The 18,493-nt window shown below is 33.2% G+C and overlaps 1 protein-coding gene across 2 annotated transcripts; it reads left to right on the plus strand.

Moving 5' to 3' along the window:
- The first annotated feature begins 761 nt into the window (after positions 1-761).
- On the plus strand, positions 762-18,298 carry LOC117113428 (serine/threonine-protein kinase Nek6-like). 2 transcript variants are annotated; one of them, XM_033256754.1, is made up of 13 exons: positions 762-1,087; positions 1,542-1,653; positions 3,154-3,299; positions 3,434-3,486; positions 3,804-3,931; positions 4,511-4,612; positions 5,252-5,331; positions 5,902-6,015; positions 6,873-6,997; positions 7,912-8,045; positions 10,029-10,171; positions 10,637-10,735; positions 12,332-18,298. In XM_033256754.1, exons 3-13 carry the CDS (start codon positions 3,235-3,237, stop codon positions 12,423-12,425), a joined length of 1,137 nt encoding a protein of 378 aa, XP_033112645.1. In that variant the 5' UTR covers positions 762-1,087; positions 1,542-1,653; positions 3,154-3,234; the 3' UTR covers positions 12,426-18,298. The 2 variants fall into 2 exon arrangements, with proteins under 2 accessions (XP_033112645.1, XP_033112644.1); XM_033256753.1 differs by lacking the exons at positions 762-1,087; positions 1,542-1,653 and having other exon boundaries at positions 3,090-3,299.
- The last annotated feature ends 195 nt before the right edge of the window (positions 18,299-18,493 follow it).

The raw sequence follows: 18,493 nt of genomic DNA on the forward strand, positions 1-18,493 counted from the left end.
ATAATAATAATAATAATAATAATAATAATAATAATAATAATAATAATAATAATAATAATAATAATAATAATAATAATAATAATAATAATAATAATAATAATAATAATAATAATTTCAAGGAAGATCTAATCTTTGAATTAGCAAAGTCTGTCGGCCAAAATGTCTGAGTGAAACATCCGGCCTTTGAGTCAAGACGGGATGATATGAATTCAAGTGAAATCAATTGTCAATCGAAAAGTTCCAGGTCACAATCAGTGGCGGATTAAAGGATTCAAACTATTCAAAAATAATTCCGGCCATGATCTATGGCCGGAACACACGTGCATATCAAATTTTAATTTGAAGTTTACTCTAGGGGAAAAATTAAGGGGGAAGAGAGAACATCTCAGTTGCAATTTAATAAAAATACTGTTTTTGGAACTTTTTGACAATGCAATAGGGGCCTATTAGCACTAGTTTCTCAAGAACAGTTTTCACCGCTTTACGATAGACCATGAGTTATAAAATTAATAATTATAACTCCATGGATAGACTATAAATAAGTATTCCATCATCATTTATTATTATTTATTTTTTAATGTTTGATTTTAGTTTTTATCATCTTGGTTGAATTTTCTTCGAGACGGTTCATTGTGTCCCTTAAAAATGGTGAATACTGATTAAATTCCTCTTCATAAAATCCGTTTCATGCCCTTGTTTTCATTCGATCTTTTGTCTTTGTTTCTTTTGTTACATCTGCAGCCTTGACCTTTGTCCAATGTTTGATTGTAAGTTTCTTTGTGTTGCTTGCATCTAATAGTTGAACATTTTATTTCAAAATTATGTTTTAGTATGCCTAATTTTCAGTTTGTTATATTTTTGTAAAAACTGTAAATTTGGATGCACCACCTTTGTGCCACCGATCCTGATGGAAATATCCTAATAATTAATATTAATAAATTGATTTCACTACGGTCGATTAGCCTCGACTAGCCTCGCGACTCAACGGTCGCGCCCTCGTCGTCGTAGTCAAAAAACAATGGTACAGCTATGCCATGATGCCATGGTACCACGATGATTCATACAGAATCCAATAAAATTTGTTCAGGTAAGTAATTATTTTAGCATAGTTTGGACAGAGTAGATAATGAAACCGTATAATAGCGCCGATATGAAATTCTATTAGGCCTAGGTACGATATAGTAATACTAGGCTAGTAGTAGTTGTAGTAGTAGTGGTGTTTTTATCGTCTGTCGATTAATGGCGTACGTAAGTAAGGCCAAGGCAAGGGCAAGGTCTAAGTTAAGTCCGAAAAGTTGGAACCAACCAACCTAGGCCTAGCCTATTGTAGAACCTGCCTAACTCACTGGCGTACCAGACTAGACTGGCCTAAGCCTAGTTTAGGGAGCTTAGATGTTGGACATGGAGCCTAGTAAACACCTTTTGGCTTTGCCTAATGAACATCATCTAGGCGTTGGCTAGGCCTAGATCACGTGTTGGTATGGACAATGCAATGCCAATCAATGCTAATGAATTTACAATAAAAATGCATTTCTTTGTAGTTTATAGAAAAATTCTTCTCTAAATGTGAATGGAAGAGTTTGAAATTGTAACAACCCTTGGGCGGGGAACTGGTGGCGCTGTTTTCCTTGTTAAAAGTAAAGCACAAAATAGGTAAGTTCATTATGTCTTTTATTATCACTTTGTTAAATCTTAAACAGAATGTTAGTTAGCTTAAAGTTCTCCAGGACTGGCCCAGTGTCCAGGGTTGCACAAGAAACACACATCCCCCTAAAAAAACTTGCACCATCATGCTCAAGTAGTTAAAGATCCACATATCACTTAAGTTTGCAAAAATATTCATTTCTCCTACTTTATAATAGTATAGTATTACTTTACATTATTATTTTATTGTTTTATACATAGTATAAGCATATGGTATATACTGTAAACATTACAAGTTAATTCATTATTTGAAAAGAAGACATTTATAATTTATAAAATGTTATTAATTTCATATTAGTTGTATTTTTATACAATTTTAAGTATTTAAAAATAAAAATAAATCACAATTGACAGTATTATAATACAGTAGATATAAAGCCTTGCTTTCAGTTTCCACCTAAATATGGAATTTGTACTGGAAATATCATATTTAGTTATACCAACTATTATAATGTCCTGCTCTAATTTCTGCTAGGAAAAAATACATAAAACAATACTTTTATATTCGCCCAAATGTTATAAAATTTCAGCAGTTATTTCAAACTTGTAATGTTAAACAATTAGTCATGCTTGCTCATTTTGTTAAAGAAATAATGTTAATGTTCTAATTTAATTGTACTTCATCTCACTTCTGTTAGTATAAATTGCTTTGTGCTGTTGCTCTCATATTCCGAAAAGGGTCGATAGAGAAAGAAATAAATGAAATGAAATGATAACAGCGCATCTCAAATGCTTCAAGTTGCCTTTTTATCCTCTTCTTTTAAAGTACAAGTTTCTGCATCGTAAATAAGAACAGTTAACACTAAAGTATGTATCAGCCGTACTCTTGTTGTGATAATTTTTGCCACTCCATATTTTTTGTAGCTTTGCAAGGGCTACTGATGGCAGACCACATCATGACTACTGTATATATGGGGCATGTTGTGGCATAATGTCTAAGTTGGAGCAAAAATTGAAATTCAAGTTATTGGTATTTTCAGATACCTGAGTATGTAATCTTTAAAATGAGGGGTCACTCATTGCAATTGGTCATTTCAAGACAGTCCAAGGTATTGGAAAGTGAAAGCACAGCACTCTTAGAGTCAAGATAAACATGGTTTTGAGTAATTGGCTTCTAAAGTTATTTGTGCATACATTGTTTGATAGAATTAACTATCAAAATAACCTAAAATAAACGATTTGTTGACCATTCCTAGAACTACTGTAAGTAATACTTTGGGACATGATTAATAAGATATTAAACTGTTGATTTATAGTGAAAAACAAATTTGGATTTTTGGGCAATTTTTTGAGCTCCCATATTTATAGCTAATTTACTCAATATTGGCCTGTGCGACAACTTAATCATTTCGCCCCGACATGCCTCATATATGCAAACAACTATTTTTTGTCAATGATTTAATGTGTGGACAGTGTTTAAGAAGTGTTGCCTACCTTTGTTCTTTACAGGATTATTGTGATGGTGGGACATTGGAAGATGTATGCCAACAGACTAAAGAGAAACAAAACAGTTTAGCAGAAGATAAAATAATGCATTACTTTGTGCAAGTAGTGTTAGCAGTGCAGTATATACACTCTCAGAAAATTCTTCACAGGTAAATTATTAAATTTTGTTTTAATATAATATTTATAATTTTAATATTTTCATTGCTAAAATATGCTTGTTAATGATTAAGTTTAATAAACATTATATTTGCAGCATAAACATGCAATTCATTTTTTATTTCAGAGACCTGAAGACACAAAATGTGTTTGTTACTAAAATGGGATTAGTAAAATTAGGTAAGGAAAACTGCAACCTAAGACCCTCAAAATAGAAGTTTTAGAGTCTGCTTGGCTTGTTTAGTGGCAAAATTTCATTTACATCCAAATTGAACAGTAAGTAACTTGCCTATTACAGGTTTGGCGATGCTTTGTAAATGAAGTCTTCTTAAGGGGCTTGGGGAATGGAGTTGTTTTAGCTGTGAGAAAAAGTGCTGCGGTCACAGGAATTTAACCCAGGACCCCTGGGTTTAGAAGGCCACAAAGCTATTCAACTCCACTTTGCTGAGCTACCCAAGAAGTCATTTATAATTCCTTTTTTCCCCTTGCTCATTTAGGTGATTTTGGAATTGCAAAATCTTTAGACCAAACCTTAGACAAAGCTAGCACATGTGTTGGAACGCCTTGCTACCTTAGTCCTGAACTGTGTCAGGATATTCCATACAACAGTAAATCTGATGTTTGGGTAAGTTTGTTTACTACTTATATTAGGTAGTAATGGTTGTTGAGGTGATGACGCTAATACGAGGATGATGGTGGTGGTGATGGTTATTAATGGAGTTTTCGTAAGCTTACTGTACGAAAACGATGACGAATATGGTTACGTCATCAAATTTTTTGCCAACCCTTCTCCTACAGCAGCTTATCTGTCAGAATTTAGGCGATTTATGGCTTTTGCATGAATCAAAGGTCATATTCCAGCTCGTTTTTAATGTTTTAGGCATGAAAGAAATAATGATAACAACGTACTGTATTCATATTCGTTATCATTTTTGTGAGCTTGCGAAATCTCCCTAATGGTGGCGATAATGATGATGACGATGATAATGATGATAACAGTTACAATAGTGATGATAACAATCTAATACTAATAATAATTATAATGAAATAAATATAAATTATAATTATTATATTAGTACCATAATATAGTAATGGTAGTGACAATGACAGTGATAGTAATAATTGATTTATATTATATTTTAATTATATTTTTCTAATGAATGTATTTTAAATGTAAAAAATTAGAAATTGCATTTTGTTTAAGGCCCTTGGTTGTTTGCTATATGAGATGTGTGCATTTCAACCTGCCTTCGACGCCAGCAACCTCATCAGTTTGTTCTATAAGATTGTAAAGTGTGAGCATTCCGTAAGTTTTTTTTCTCATGTTTTTGGTTGTGTTTTCTGTTATTGTTCTTCAGAGAGCAACTTCGCAAAGTCAGCCTCTGTGTGTGCGCTGAACCATGGAGGTGTTATGTCTCTAGTTCAGTTCTATCTTTTTTCTTTGTGACCCAGCTGGAGGGTTGAAATGCATGATTCAATAATGCACCATCTTTCAAATAAGACATTTAGGTCATAGGTCGTGTGAGTAATATGACCAAATGCATGTTATAGAACAAAGTACACACATGAAAAATAAGATTATCTCCTGGTGTGTGCCCAATTCATTATTAGAACAACCCCATTGAAAGTAAGTCTTCAGACTCAGTTGGTGATTCTTGGCGTAACCGGTTGCATCTGAGTTGTTTGGTGCCATAGCCCTCACATCTGAAGTAATCTTTTCTGTTTTTTTTTTTAAAGAAAACATGTAAAAAAACAAAAATAAAATAAAATTACATTTTTTAATATATTACTGGAAAAAATATAATTATATTTATTTTCTTTATTGTTGGTGCTGCTGTTAAAATATTATATTGTTATATTTTCTTTGTTATTAATATCATTGTTTTTTTTAAAATCTGAATTGCTTAAAACTCCACTATTCACTATTTTTTTATGTTTTTCCTAGGAAATACCAGAAGAATATTCAGAACAACTGGTAACACTCGTCAACTCCATACTAATCAAAGACCCTGATAAACGACCAAGGTAATTGTATTTATCATTATAATTCTACCTTTGATAAATCACATTCTGCTTCATGGGACACCAAAACATCAATAAAAAATAATTGCACACACACTTGTTGTTATCTAAACACATTGGAGTGTTCTTTAATCCACTTGTGCCATTATGCAGAGAAATAGATGACAATTATTTTGTCATGAAAGGCTACAATATTTTTTGAAATATGCTTGGGAAAAACAAAAATTGTTTATCTAAATTGATCAGAGTTTTTAATCCTATGTTCACTTACTTTAAAATCTTTCAAAGATCTAATTTAAACTGGCATCTTGTACATTATTCTTCATATAATTTTTATTATTAATTTTGTTTTGTATGAAATTTAAGTAGTTGTTGTCTGGACCCCAAGGAAGAATACTGTCCCCACATTGATTGGGTGTCCAGAAAAAAGAAAGATTTCTAATTAACCACCTAACTGCCTGAAAAAAAAATCACTGATTAGTCTTAAAGTGAAGAGTATTGGTGTTCAGTTTTTTTCAGAACAATGTAACAGCTGACTTATATGTCTTGCACTTATATTGCTAAATTTTTCAGTGCCAACACATTGCTGTCTTCTCCATTTATGCAACAACATTTGGCGGCGTTTATTGACGGTACTGAACAGGTTCGTAATCAAATACAACGTGCAAAACAAGAAGATACAAAAAGGTACAGAATTTTGTTTTTCATCCATTTGCATTGATGATTGAACCATAACAGAATTCATGAAATGTACATTGAATTTAATTAATATATTCAAGTAAGGTAGTACTGTATTTAACTAAACTTATATGATTGAAAAAGTACCTCTTTCAGATATATAAAATCCACTCTTTAGCATGTGCTGCACTGTACAATATTATTTTGCTAAACATTTCAACATTTATCATATGTGGTAAAACCAAGCCAAACCAGTCACTCATCGCAAAAATCAATTTTGAGTTATTAATGTAGGGTCAGAGTAAAATAGCTATAAAATGGTAAAAAAATCATTTAAATCTGATATTTCCTTATGCAGTTACAAGCATTTTAAACATACAGCTGTTTAAAGAACAATATATGAGAAATCATGCAGAATCTATCATCAAATCCTTAAAAAGTGTTTTTGTACAATATATAAAGGTTAGTTTAGTGTAATAAAATAGATTAAAAAAAAATTGACATTCCAGCATGTTTTGGCCATTTTCACTGAAACATGATTTGTGATGAGTGACTGGTTTGGCTTGTCTTTGCCACATATACTGTATGTATCAGTATGTTATTATGTTCTGTTACGTTACTGAGCATTTTTATAGCACCTGTTCTTTTTGTTACAAAGCTTTTCTCTTATCCCTGGTCATTGGGTGTACATACACAAGTGTTGCTGCCATATTGGTTCAGGGGCAGGCAACTCCACCAGGGTCTTATTCATTCTTCCAGGTGCGGAGAAGCAAATGTAATGTGCCTTGCTTGAAGTACACAAATCTTGCTCGGCAAAATTAAGCCCAGAAATAGAGAACTCATTACTGTTTAACTATTTGTTGTAGAAATGTTGACCAGAATACAACTGAGATTCCAAAAACACCAGTTGAGCCAAGAGAATCAGGGGAATATTCAGATGACTTTAGTAGCAGTGAGGAAGATGATGATGAGGATAATGAAATAGAAGAAAGTAAGCTAGATATATAATAATATTTTAGTTCTGTAGTGTATTGTGCGAATTTCCATACACTTGAGAGAAAAACTGAAGACTACAGAGTATATACAAATAATTTCACTAAAATTATATCACATTTATTAACCTAATTCGAGACTTTTTTTATTCCATGTTTTGCGTACTTATTTTTTTAAAGATTATCGGAGGAGGGCAGAATAAAAATAAAAATAAAATAAAAATAAAATTTTGTTTTCTTATTTAGCAAATAGTTTTGCCAAAATCGTCCAGACTGAGGAGAAAATAAAAATGAAATTTTATTAGTGAATGTAAAATAGGATGGTTAAATGCTTCAAATTTATATAATTTAGAAGAAATATACATATCTTATTTTTGGAGATTTCAAGGCAGTGGAGGGCGTAATAAAATAAAATTAAATTTCTTTTTAAAATTTCCAATTTTTCGTGGCAGCGGGTGCGCTAATTGGCCAAAAATAAATTTTATTTTTATTCAAAATCATCAATATTTGCAGTTGGCGGGTTTGTTAAACAAGGTATAAAAAAAGTCTCGCCTAAAACCAAAAAAAGAAAAAAAAAAAAGAAACCAACTATCTAAATGAACTTGAATTTTATCTTTGTAGTTTAATCTGATCCATCCATCTTGAAATGACTTTTTAGAATCCAGTCTTCTTGTAGTGTCATCTTTACAGTTATTTTTTCTTATTTTTAAGGACCTGTACATGTATTTGAATATACAGTAAAATAGTTCCACACCTACGTACCTATGAAGGGTCAACTTTGATGCCCTAATTAAAAATAGGATGTATTATGTTTAATACTATTTTAATTATATTATATATATTATTAACATCTTTACGCTTATTGCCACAATATATTTACACATCTTTTTTTTTCATCCTTGAATCTTCAAAGTATTTGATGAATCAATAGAATCCTCTTCTGATGTCAGAAATTGTAATAATAATCACCATGGCAATTCGAAAACTCCTGATGATGATGATGAAGTTGTAGAATATGCTGATGACTTTGAAGAAGACTCTGATGTGGTATGTTTTTATATATATCCTTATTGTATGAATTTCAATTGAACAGGCTATCCTTTATTTTTAGTGGTGGGGTGGGGGGAGGTGTGGGGAGTGTGGAGCACATATGGGACACATACTTAGCTGCCTGGGGAGGTAAGATTCCTTTGCCCAGGACACAAGCTAAGTAATGCACAGCAAGGGCAGTACTGCAATCGCTGCTCCAAACCGCTCGTTCAATATTATTCCACTTCATTCCCTTGGCACCTCCCCTTAGTTTACATTGTATCAATTTACAGACTAATGGCCCTTTCACACACTGTCGATTTGTGCTACGATTTAGCATGATTTTTTTAAACTTTCGTTACCTCGTAAATTTTGTAGTTAATCGTAATTCACCATAGCGTATCGTACTGCATCTTAATGCTCAATCGTAGCTGTGAAAAACATCTTGGTCTACCGCAGCAGCATTGTGTGAGTGCTGTGTTGTCATTGTCCTGACGGCATCTTCATTCAGACTCATATTTATAATGGCCACAGCACGTAGAGCAGCAGCTGGCATATATTTCAGATTTTTTAACATGGTGAAATATCAACAATTATGACAACAACAACATTCCAATATTCATAAATTGTGCCTTTGTCGTCATGTGAATATTAGTTAAATCAACTTAACGTCGTAACTCTATCGTTATTTCATAACAATGCCGTCGCACTATCGCATTACTGTCGTAATATACCTTAAGCGTATTGACAAAAGAATAAAATTTTATTGAACTTGGACTTTTTGGGTACGAATAACTACGGTAGAGCACGATTTTAGAACTTTTAAAAATCATGCTCTATCGTAGCAAAAATCGTAAATGTGTGAAGGGGCATAATATGAACATCCTTATTGTTAAAGTCTGTGTTATCTCAAGTAGGTATTAAAACTAAGTTAGTCTTGTTTTACACAAAATTATGTTATTTAATGGTATTCCTTGCCTTTATTTAATATTTTAATTTAAATAATTCAATAATATTCATTATCTTATAATTATTTAATCAGATTATGTTTTTTTATGAAGTATTTTAAGGTAATATCTGATAGTATTTGTTGTCTGTAGATTTATTAAGAAAATGAAGACAATGTCCAAGGACAAAACACAAAATATGTATGGAAAGAATCTAATACCCATTTCACACTACTGTAGCAGAAAATATTACAATTTTTAACAACTATTAACAAGTTGTAACAAGTTTGATATTCCGAGATTTTTGGTTCATTTCACACATGCACTTTCAAACCATGAGAACTCTCGGGAAAACTCGGAAGAATATTATGACTAGGCCTAGAGGCCTAGGGTAGTACTAGTAGGCCTAGGCTAGTTGTAGCTCGCTTGCTGTAGTCGAGCTGGCGAGAAAGATAGCCCTAGGCTAGCTAGGCACAGTCGGGCCGCCGGCCGGTAGCTCACCATTGTTGTTAGAGGCAATCAGTGCGACAAGCATCATAATGATTCGCTGTCAGCGTATTTTACGAAGCCTTGTGATTGTTTCTACATCAGACATGTGAAATTTAGTGAGATTTCTTTTGATTTTAGGTCTAGGCCTATTAACAAATGGTAGCAATGTTGATACGTTTTCCATCGCTGCCGCCATTCGTTCGAACTAAACAAAAAAAAAACACAGCCCGCAAAAAGGTCAAAATATGGACATGACGCATGTGCAACAACAACTTTCGGGAAAAAAACAGGCCTCGCGATGGTCTGTTTTTGTTCCGAGATAACTCAGGGGACCCCTGTGAAATCTCAGAAAGTTTACAAGGATTTTGCTTTCACACTCATCCAAACCTGGTTACAACTTGTTACAAGTTGTTAATATTTGCAAAATAGCATCAGTGTGAAATGGGTTAGTGTGAAGTTAATAGGGCTGTTAGTATGAAACTGTATATAATATCCACTACTACTGTATTATTATTAATGTGATGAGAAAGTTAAGTAATTCTTTTATGCCTCTTTTTTTTTTAAGGATCTGGATGATGTACTGTGCCATGCTAAAACAGCAGTAGGAATAAAAGCAAGCCAACAATCTTTCCATAATGAAGACGACGATGAAGATGATGAATGTTGTCAGGAGAGGCCTGTCTCCAGTTGCCGAAATTTTATTAAAGAGTAAGGTTTCTATTGTTTGCTTGCTTCCTGTTCTGTTTATTTAACTTAAGTTATTTGCATATACCGTAAATACTTTAATAAGCGTCTATCTAGAATAAGCACCGCTCTCTGCGCTTAATCAAGAATATACTACAGTACCTTGTCTGTAATGACACACTTTGAGAAACAGAGTTTAATACAATGTTTACGGTGTTAAAATGAATAAATAACACAATGAAGACTCAAGCATTTCTTTATAAACGTATAATTCCGTTGACCTAGGATCTGTGATGGGCCTACCGAACTACGGGAATATGTGAGATAGGTAACATGGGAACGGGCATGAAAAGCGCCACACCAGTATTTATTAATAAGTGCCGCTCTCTAATAAGCGCCACACTGGAGCCTCCCGAAAATGTTATAACGTCGCGGCGATCATTTAAGCATTTACGATACAGCTCATTATTTATTACTTTACTATCTCAGGCAGTGCATTGAAAATTTAGGAGGAGTTGAAGTTTACGAAAAGTGGAAAAAAACATGTGGAGATCTGAAACCAGATGAGAATATGCATTCCAGCGCAAGGTAAAAGCAATCAAAGTCAAATGAACAATTCTGACAAATTAATTTGGTCAATTCAGGATACCAGGTAGAACCAAGATGGAAACGATTTAGTATATGAAAAAAATGTAACTTAGTGTTGAATATAATGAATCTCATTCCTTATGAAAAGATTCTGCAATATAGTGATTCTGTATGTATAGCATGTGCATAGGGAATCCAGTATTTTTACTAGGGGAAGTGTAGGGCGGAGTAGCAATCTAGGACCTCACTAGCCTAGTTGTGGAGTATTTTCTTACTTATTGTGGTCTTGAGTTTTAGCCATTTAAATTTCTTATCTAAATAATAACTTGGTTACAGATTTTTAGGATGCTACATAGAGTTTTGACCAGGCCATTTGCCACCCCTCCCCCACTCCTGTCAGCAGGGGTAATGTGTTAGTTACTAGGTGGAAATCAATACTGCGATTCTCAGGCTTTCTCAGTCATGAGAATCTTGTGTATTTCTTTTAGTAAAAAGAAAAAAATTTTAGAATAGGGCGCTAGGTGGCATTTTATCAAGACCGGCAACTTAAGCCATCCACTCACTGCATTGTACAATGGTCATACGATGATCGTATGGTCTTCAGCCGACAAATCCAACTCTGCTTCATTTGAACGTTAGACAAGGTGAAGCTGTCTGCTGATTGTCGGTGGCTGTCTGAACGGAGCGTCATTAAAAACAATCCATTGCGTGTGCGTCATCCATAGAATCGCGCCGGCCACAGTGAGTTCCCTGCTTTAGTGTTTAGATTTGTGTTTTTTGAGGATTTTTTTAAAGACAGTACCGTACTCATGCGAATAAGCGCCCTGTTTGAATAAGCACCCCTCTTGAATAAACGCCCCTCCTATCGGGAAAATTTTATTATTTGCCCCGTTTGAATAAGCGCCCCTTCGATGTTTATTCATGTTTTTAAACAATAATCATGTGATTTTCTTAGCAAGCCAATAATCCAATCAATTCTGGGACTGTGGTTGGCATGATTTGAGCTGCGGAGTGGATTCACATTTTTGTCTTATTTTGTGAGTTTCAAAAGAGATCTCCCAGGACAGTTTTTTTTTAATTTTCCTCTTCTTAGATTTGTGCATTCCTAATTTTCTTTTTCTTTCCCAACAATTTGCTCCTTTAGGAGGTTTTCATCTGAGTTTGCAGGAAAGCCCGCAATGATTCTGCTAGTCTCAATCGGCAGATGGCCAACAAGCTTTTACACTACCAAACCACCACCACCACTAATTTCATCTTGCAGCATTCTTGTCATGAGCGATGTTCTCAGGACGATTATCTTTTCTGCACAAGATCCATTTGTAATCTTTGGTTTCCAGATGTCCTTATATAATCTTTTTTCATTCAAAAAGTTCCCCTTCAAATTTCCAATAAGAATCACTCAATTTTCATTTATTTCCATAGCGTTTCCTCAATTTTCACTGTTTTCATAAGCGCCCCTCAAAAAGTACAAAAAATATATTTAAGCGCCTGGGCGCTTATTCGTGCGAGTGTGGTATATTCTCAATACTGTACTTTTTAGTAGAATAGAGATAGTTTTGGTATGTCTTTAATTTATCAATTCAACTGTCATTACAGTTTAGAATTTGAGCACTTCGTTGGCATTGGACAAAGAGAGACGTGCTATCTCCTGTCAGAATTGATGACAGCAAGCAATAACTCGGAAGACTGAAATTGCTCGTTAATGGTCGACATGATATAGAATCGGCCGGCAACATTCCATCCATTTGCGGAGACTGTAATCATACTGTATATAGTCTGACACAATCTCTAAATGTCTGGTAAAGGCTGTATCGCTTTGAATGACAAAACAACAGCAGGATTCTGGATTTCATTTTACATGATAGGCATCGATTGAATTAGCATGGTAAATGTCATTGTTTTGAAAATACAAGACTACCATACACTACTTCTAATCTTTCAGCTATGCTACAAGTCTTCCAGAACTGGTCCATCGGTTTATAAGCCAGCTTTATAAATCAGTCCATTTTTTTTATGATGCGATGTGGGAGACAGATTTATAACTTCACTATATTCAATGCAATGTCTGAAAAGAACATTTATAAAATTGTTAAACAAGTAATTCATCTTGAATGAGGAATGTTTTTTGTTTAGTCAGGCAGACAGATTGTAAGGCGATATAACAAAGCTGGTATGATTACCGACATACATTTTATATCAACCATTGCGGATACAGTATATTGCCGTAATACAACGCTTTTCTGTATGACTAATGCTTTGTTACTGACACAAAAAAAAAAATGAATGAAAAAACAAGGCAAAAAAAATTCCAGATACAAGATCATTTATTTGTCTTGGCAGTAAATATTGATGTAAATATATTGTAATTGTTAAAGTTATATAAAAATATTTTTTGTAAACTGTTGCTGCATCATAACACTGTAATCAAATATTGGTTGAAATAGTGCTCAAATATAGGAACAAATAATGTAACACAGATCCTAAACTAACATTTCCTTTTTTTTTTTTTTTTTTTTTAAATGCTTCCGACATGCATTGCACCTTCATGCTACAATAATACACATTGTAAACGTTTCCAAAATATTTTTGACAAAATTCAAATATGTGACTTGGCCATAAAATAAAAAATACACCTACTTAGTTTATTAATACTGAAATGTCAGGAACTAACTGATGCTTTGCAATTAACTCCGTCCGTGAATAACCGTCCATGAATAGCCGTCCGTGATAGCCATTCATTTTTTGTTAATGTTTGTGACAGAGTGTCAGAATCATCAAGTGTATGTACATAAATATTTTTAATGAAGAAATTCATCAGGATTTCATTTCTAACTTTTTAAAAGAAATGATTTAACATTTTAATTATAAATATTTTTATAAAGATTTTTATTTCATGTTGTATAAACACTAACAACTGTTCTGTTTAGTAGTCATAAACAGCTTTAAGGAAGCAATTTCCATATGTTGGAACGTATTTGCAATTCTCCAATAAAGAGTCCAAGTTCTTAGACAGGGAGTCTAAACGCACCTCAGCCCGACCTTGGTTGAGGCTGAGGTCAGCAAAATATAAAATATCTGCATCTCTAGATGCTGGAAATAGCACTCTAAAACTAAAATTAATGCTCCTAAAAAAGTCCTAATTTGAGGAAAAATTATTTATTCTCGACAAATTATACATGGTCGTTGATGTTTAGTCTCGTCAGAAGATATATATATATATATATATATAGTAATGTTGTCTGCAAAATATGGAGCAGATTTTTGTTTACTTTCCTTGAAGAAATACACAATATTTGTGGAAAATGCAAAGTACTACTGTGCATTTCCCATGGCAAGAGATAAAGCACTATTTTTTATTGTCTGGAAAATACATAAATACTTCATCGGAAAAAAAAATCATGATGTTTCTCTCTTGGCATTGTCCAACTGCTCAGCTGTTCAGACGCCCTTAATGCCCTTTATCATCGTTAATGAGTTGAGCCAGGTTTTAACTTGTGTAATTTTTTGTGCCGTATTTCTTGGTTCATTATTTTGGAAATCCCTCAGTTTTTAGCCGATGTCTTTTAAGCCTGAATTAAATTCATGATGGTTGGTTATTTATACTGCAAGATAAAATGGTGACTAGACTTGCGTTTTCTACTTAGAATGCAAATGAAGTCAAAGAATTTTTATAGCAGGAGAATGAGTTCTTCGCGCATCAGCATTAAAATTGATGTAACGTCCACCCTCCCACGAGCGGAGTAAATATTTGATCATATGACGGAGTTGAGCCACTACAGGAAACAAAGGAACCCTGAGCCCACCTTCACTATGGAAATATATAACGCCGCCACGCGAATTAAGTAAAGTTGGCCTCTGTGGACCCATCCTCCTCAATTCATTTAGACCAGAAGTTCCACTATATTGCGAACTGGTCCATCTTCTATTATCTTTGATGAAATGAATAAATAGCTATTACAATGCTTTCCATAGCTCTTTCATGCTAGCAGCAACTTCATGCTGGTAAGGTTCTATTAACATGCTTTATTTTGATTTGACCAATATTGTGGCTATAGCTTTTTCAGTGCTCTCTATAGCTATTTTATGCTATTACTACTGTAGCAGCTTTCTATAGCTATTTCAATGCTTTCCATAACTACTTCATGCTGGTAAATTACTATTCACATGCTTTCTATTGATTTGACAAATATTGTGGCTATATTTCAATGCTTTCTACAGTATAGCTACATGCTATCTAATACTAGCAGCCTTCTATAACTATTTCAATTTTTCTAAAGCATTTTGATTTTCAGTGCTTTCTAAAGCAATTTCAATGTTTTCGAGCAATATTATTGATATGTGAGCCAGTGAAATTTTGTGTCTTTGGAAAAATAAGAGATTTGTAAGATTAATAGAATCTGGTGGACAAGATTCTGTGTTTCTTTCTGGTGGAGCTAGCTTTGAAAAACATGCTTCTTATGTGTAAAAATATTTGGATGGAAAGCAGTTGTCTAAATTAGGCTTGTAATTTTCTTATTGCAGTATTTATAAATTTGCTACTTATTATATTTACACTTAATCATTCCATAGGTACTGAACTTCATACTAATATTTAATAAAATATTTGTTGATTAGCAATTATTGTAGTTAAAATGTTGCCCAAGATATCCAATGGTCTAACAAACAGGAACATGGTAGTTCGCTGTGACACTTGTCAAAACAAAATGTTATCAGGTTTGGAATTGAAATATTTTGAAGAATGTCTTGAAAGAATTTATTTCAGACTTTTTTGGCAGCAGCATGATATCCCTCAATTATGAATCCAAAACTCACTGTAATAAATAATAATAATAATAATAATAATAATCATAATAATAATAATAATAATATCCTGGATTTATAGAGCGCCTAATGTCATGAAACCTCTAAGCGCGGTATTATATTTTTTTGTCATGTTTTATTATTTGTACTTGGCCAATTATACAATACACCATATCCGTTAAAACTTTTTAGCATGTTTGGCATTTGACAAATTATAATAAATATTTTAGCTGCATGAATGCTTGTATTGGTTGACCTGTTGAAATGTCTGTGATGTAGTGTCATTGTTTACTGAAAGTGCAGCTTCAATGAATTAAAACAAAAATAAAAGGTTCAACAGTAGTAATAGTAGTAGTAGTAGTATTTATGGATTCCATTCTAAAACATATGGGATAAAATAATCTTACATTTATTAAATCATTTCCTTTAAACCTTATTTACCTCGAAATAGAGGTATTTAAAGAGAAATTGTAGTGCCGGTCTTTAAGAGGGATTCAAATTACAGACTGCTAAAGACCACTAAAACCCCCATCTCAAAAGTGGTTTTTAATTGGAGGGAGACCTAATACTGTGAATGTTAAAAATCACCTTAGAAAAATGTGACATCATTAGGTTCTTTTGTTAGAGATAATAAAAAATGATAAAATTATCATTTTCATTTAAGTTACCTTTGTTTGGGTATTTCTTCATTTGACCTCTTCTTAGCACTCTTGATCTTCAAGTTGTCCTGGAACCAAACAAAATTTGTACAGAATTTTAGTCCCTCTATAGAGACAAAACCATCCAACTGAGTCACTCGGAGACATCCGAGGTGCCAGTAAATTGACTAAAAATAATGTTATTTTTTCTCTTTAGGAAATTTATTTGATACACATTAATGTACAATAAACCTTCAATCTGAAATTATGGGTATAGCATTTTGTTTTTAATGATTAGTAAACTAGAATCTACTTTTGTTTGGGAGTAACTTTTAACACCATTTGGTGCTTAGTGTTTGATTGTTGTGTGGAATGTTTAATGAAAATACCTGTAGGTCAAGTGATAAGTTAAGACTGGCTTTATGAATGAATAAATCGCCCTATTTTCAAAACCAAACTAGTGGCTCGCATAAAAGTTACAGAAAAAACTACTAATGAAACAGCATGTATCATACTTTTTGCATCTCGTACAACAATCCGAACTTCTTCATCATTTCCAGGAATACCTCAAAGTTCCTGACATCTTTTTGCAATATCTTGTCTTCACAGATGACCTAACAATTTTTCTTTTAAGATTCAACCATTATCAAGCTTGTACCATAAGGACATCGGTCTAGGCATAAAATAGATAAAAAAAGAAAAGGATGTATCACCCTATTTTTAAACAGACGTTTAAAAGTACACCACAAATATCTCAATGTAAATTTGTTTATAGCCTGTTTCCCACATAAAGAGTTACAGAAAACTACAAATGAAACGCATAAGTATATCTTACTTTTTGCATCTTGTGCAACAATCCGAACATCTTCATCAGTTCTAGGAATAACTCAAAGCTTCTGGCATCTATTGCAATATCTTGTCTTCACAGATGACCTAACAATTATTCCTCTAGGATTCCTCCATTATCATGCTTGTACCATAAGGACATCAGTCTAGGTAACCAGATAGAAAAGGATGTATCGCCCTATTTTAAACAGACGTTTAAAAGTACACCACAAATATCTCAATGTAAATTTTTTTATAGCCAGTATTTCCTACATAAAGAGTTACAGAAAAACTACAAATGAAACGGCATATATCTTATTTTTGCATCTCGTACAACAGTCCGAACATCTTCATAAGTTCCAGGAATAACTCAAAGCTTCTGGCATCTATTGCAATGTCTTGTCTTCACAGATGACCTAAAAATTTTTCTTCTAGGATTCTTCCATTATCATGCTTGTCAAATTAGGACATCAGTCTAGGAAACCAAATAAAAAAAAAAAAAAAGGGATGTATTGCCCTATTTTTAAACAGACGTTTAAAAGTACACCACAAATATCTCAATGTAAATTTTTTTATAGCCAGTATTTCCTACATAAAGAGTTACAGAAAAACTACAAATGAAACGGCATATATCTTATTTTTGCATCTCGTACAACAGTCCGAACATCTTCATAAGTTCCAGGAATAACTCAAAGCTTCTGGCATCTATTGCAATGTCTTGTCTTCACAGATGACCTAAAAATTTTTCTTCTAGGATTCTTCCATTATCATGCTTGTCCCATTAGGACATCAGTCTAGGAAACCAAATAAAAAAAAAAAAAAAAGGGATGTATCGCCCTATTTTTAAACAGACGTTTAAAAGTACACCACAAATATCTCAATGTAAATTTGTTTATAGCCAGTTTCCCACATAAAGAGTTACAGAAAAACTACAAATGAAATGGCATATATCTTACATTTTGCATCTCGTTCAACAGTCCGAACATCTTCATCAGTTCCAGGAATAACTCAAAGCTTCTGGCATCTATTGCAATATCTTGTCTTCACAGATGACCTAACAATTATTCCTCTAGGATTCCTCCATTATCATGCTTGTACCATAAAGACATCAGTCTAGGTAACTAGATAAAAAGAAAAGGATGAATCGTCCCTATTTTTAAACAGACGTTTAAAAGTACACCACAAATATCTCAATGTAAATTTTTTTATAGCCAGTTTTCCACATAAAGTGTTACAGAAAACTACAAATGAAACGGCATATTTCTTACATTTTACATCTCGTACAACAGTCCAAACATCTTCATCAATTCCTGGAATAACTCAAAGCTTCTGGTATTTATTGCAATATCTTGTCTCCACAGATGACCTAACAATTCTTCCTCTAGGATTCCTTTATTTTCCAGTTTGTACCATAAGGACATCAGTCTAGGTAACTAGATAAAAAGAAAAGGATGAATCGGCCTATTTATAAAACCAGACATACATTTAAAATTAC

Source organism: Anneissia japonica, unplaced genomic scaffold, assembly GCF_011630105.1.
Source record: "Anneissia japonica isolate Jap-2015-1 unplaced genomic scaffold, ASM1163010v1 scaffold493_len2256704_cov171, whole genome shotgun sequence".
In the NCBI taxonomy this organism is placed as follows: Eukaryota; Metazoa; Echinodermata; class Crinoidea; order Comatulida; family Comatulidae; genus Anneissia; species Anneissia japonica.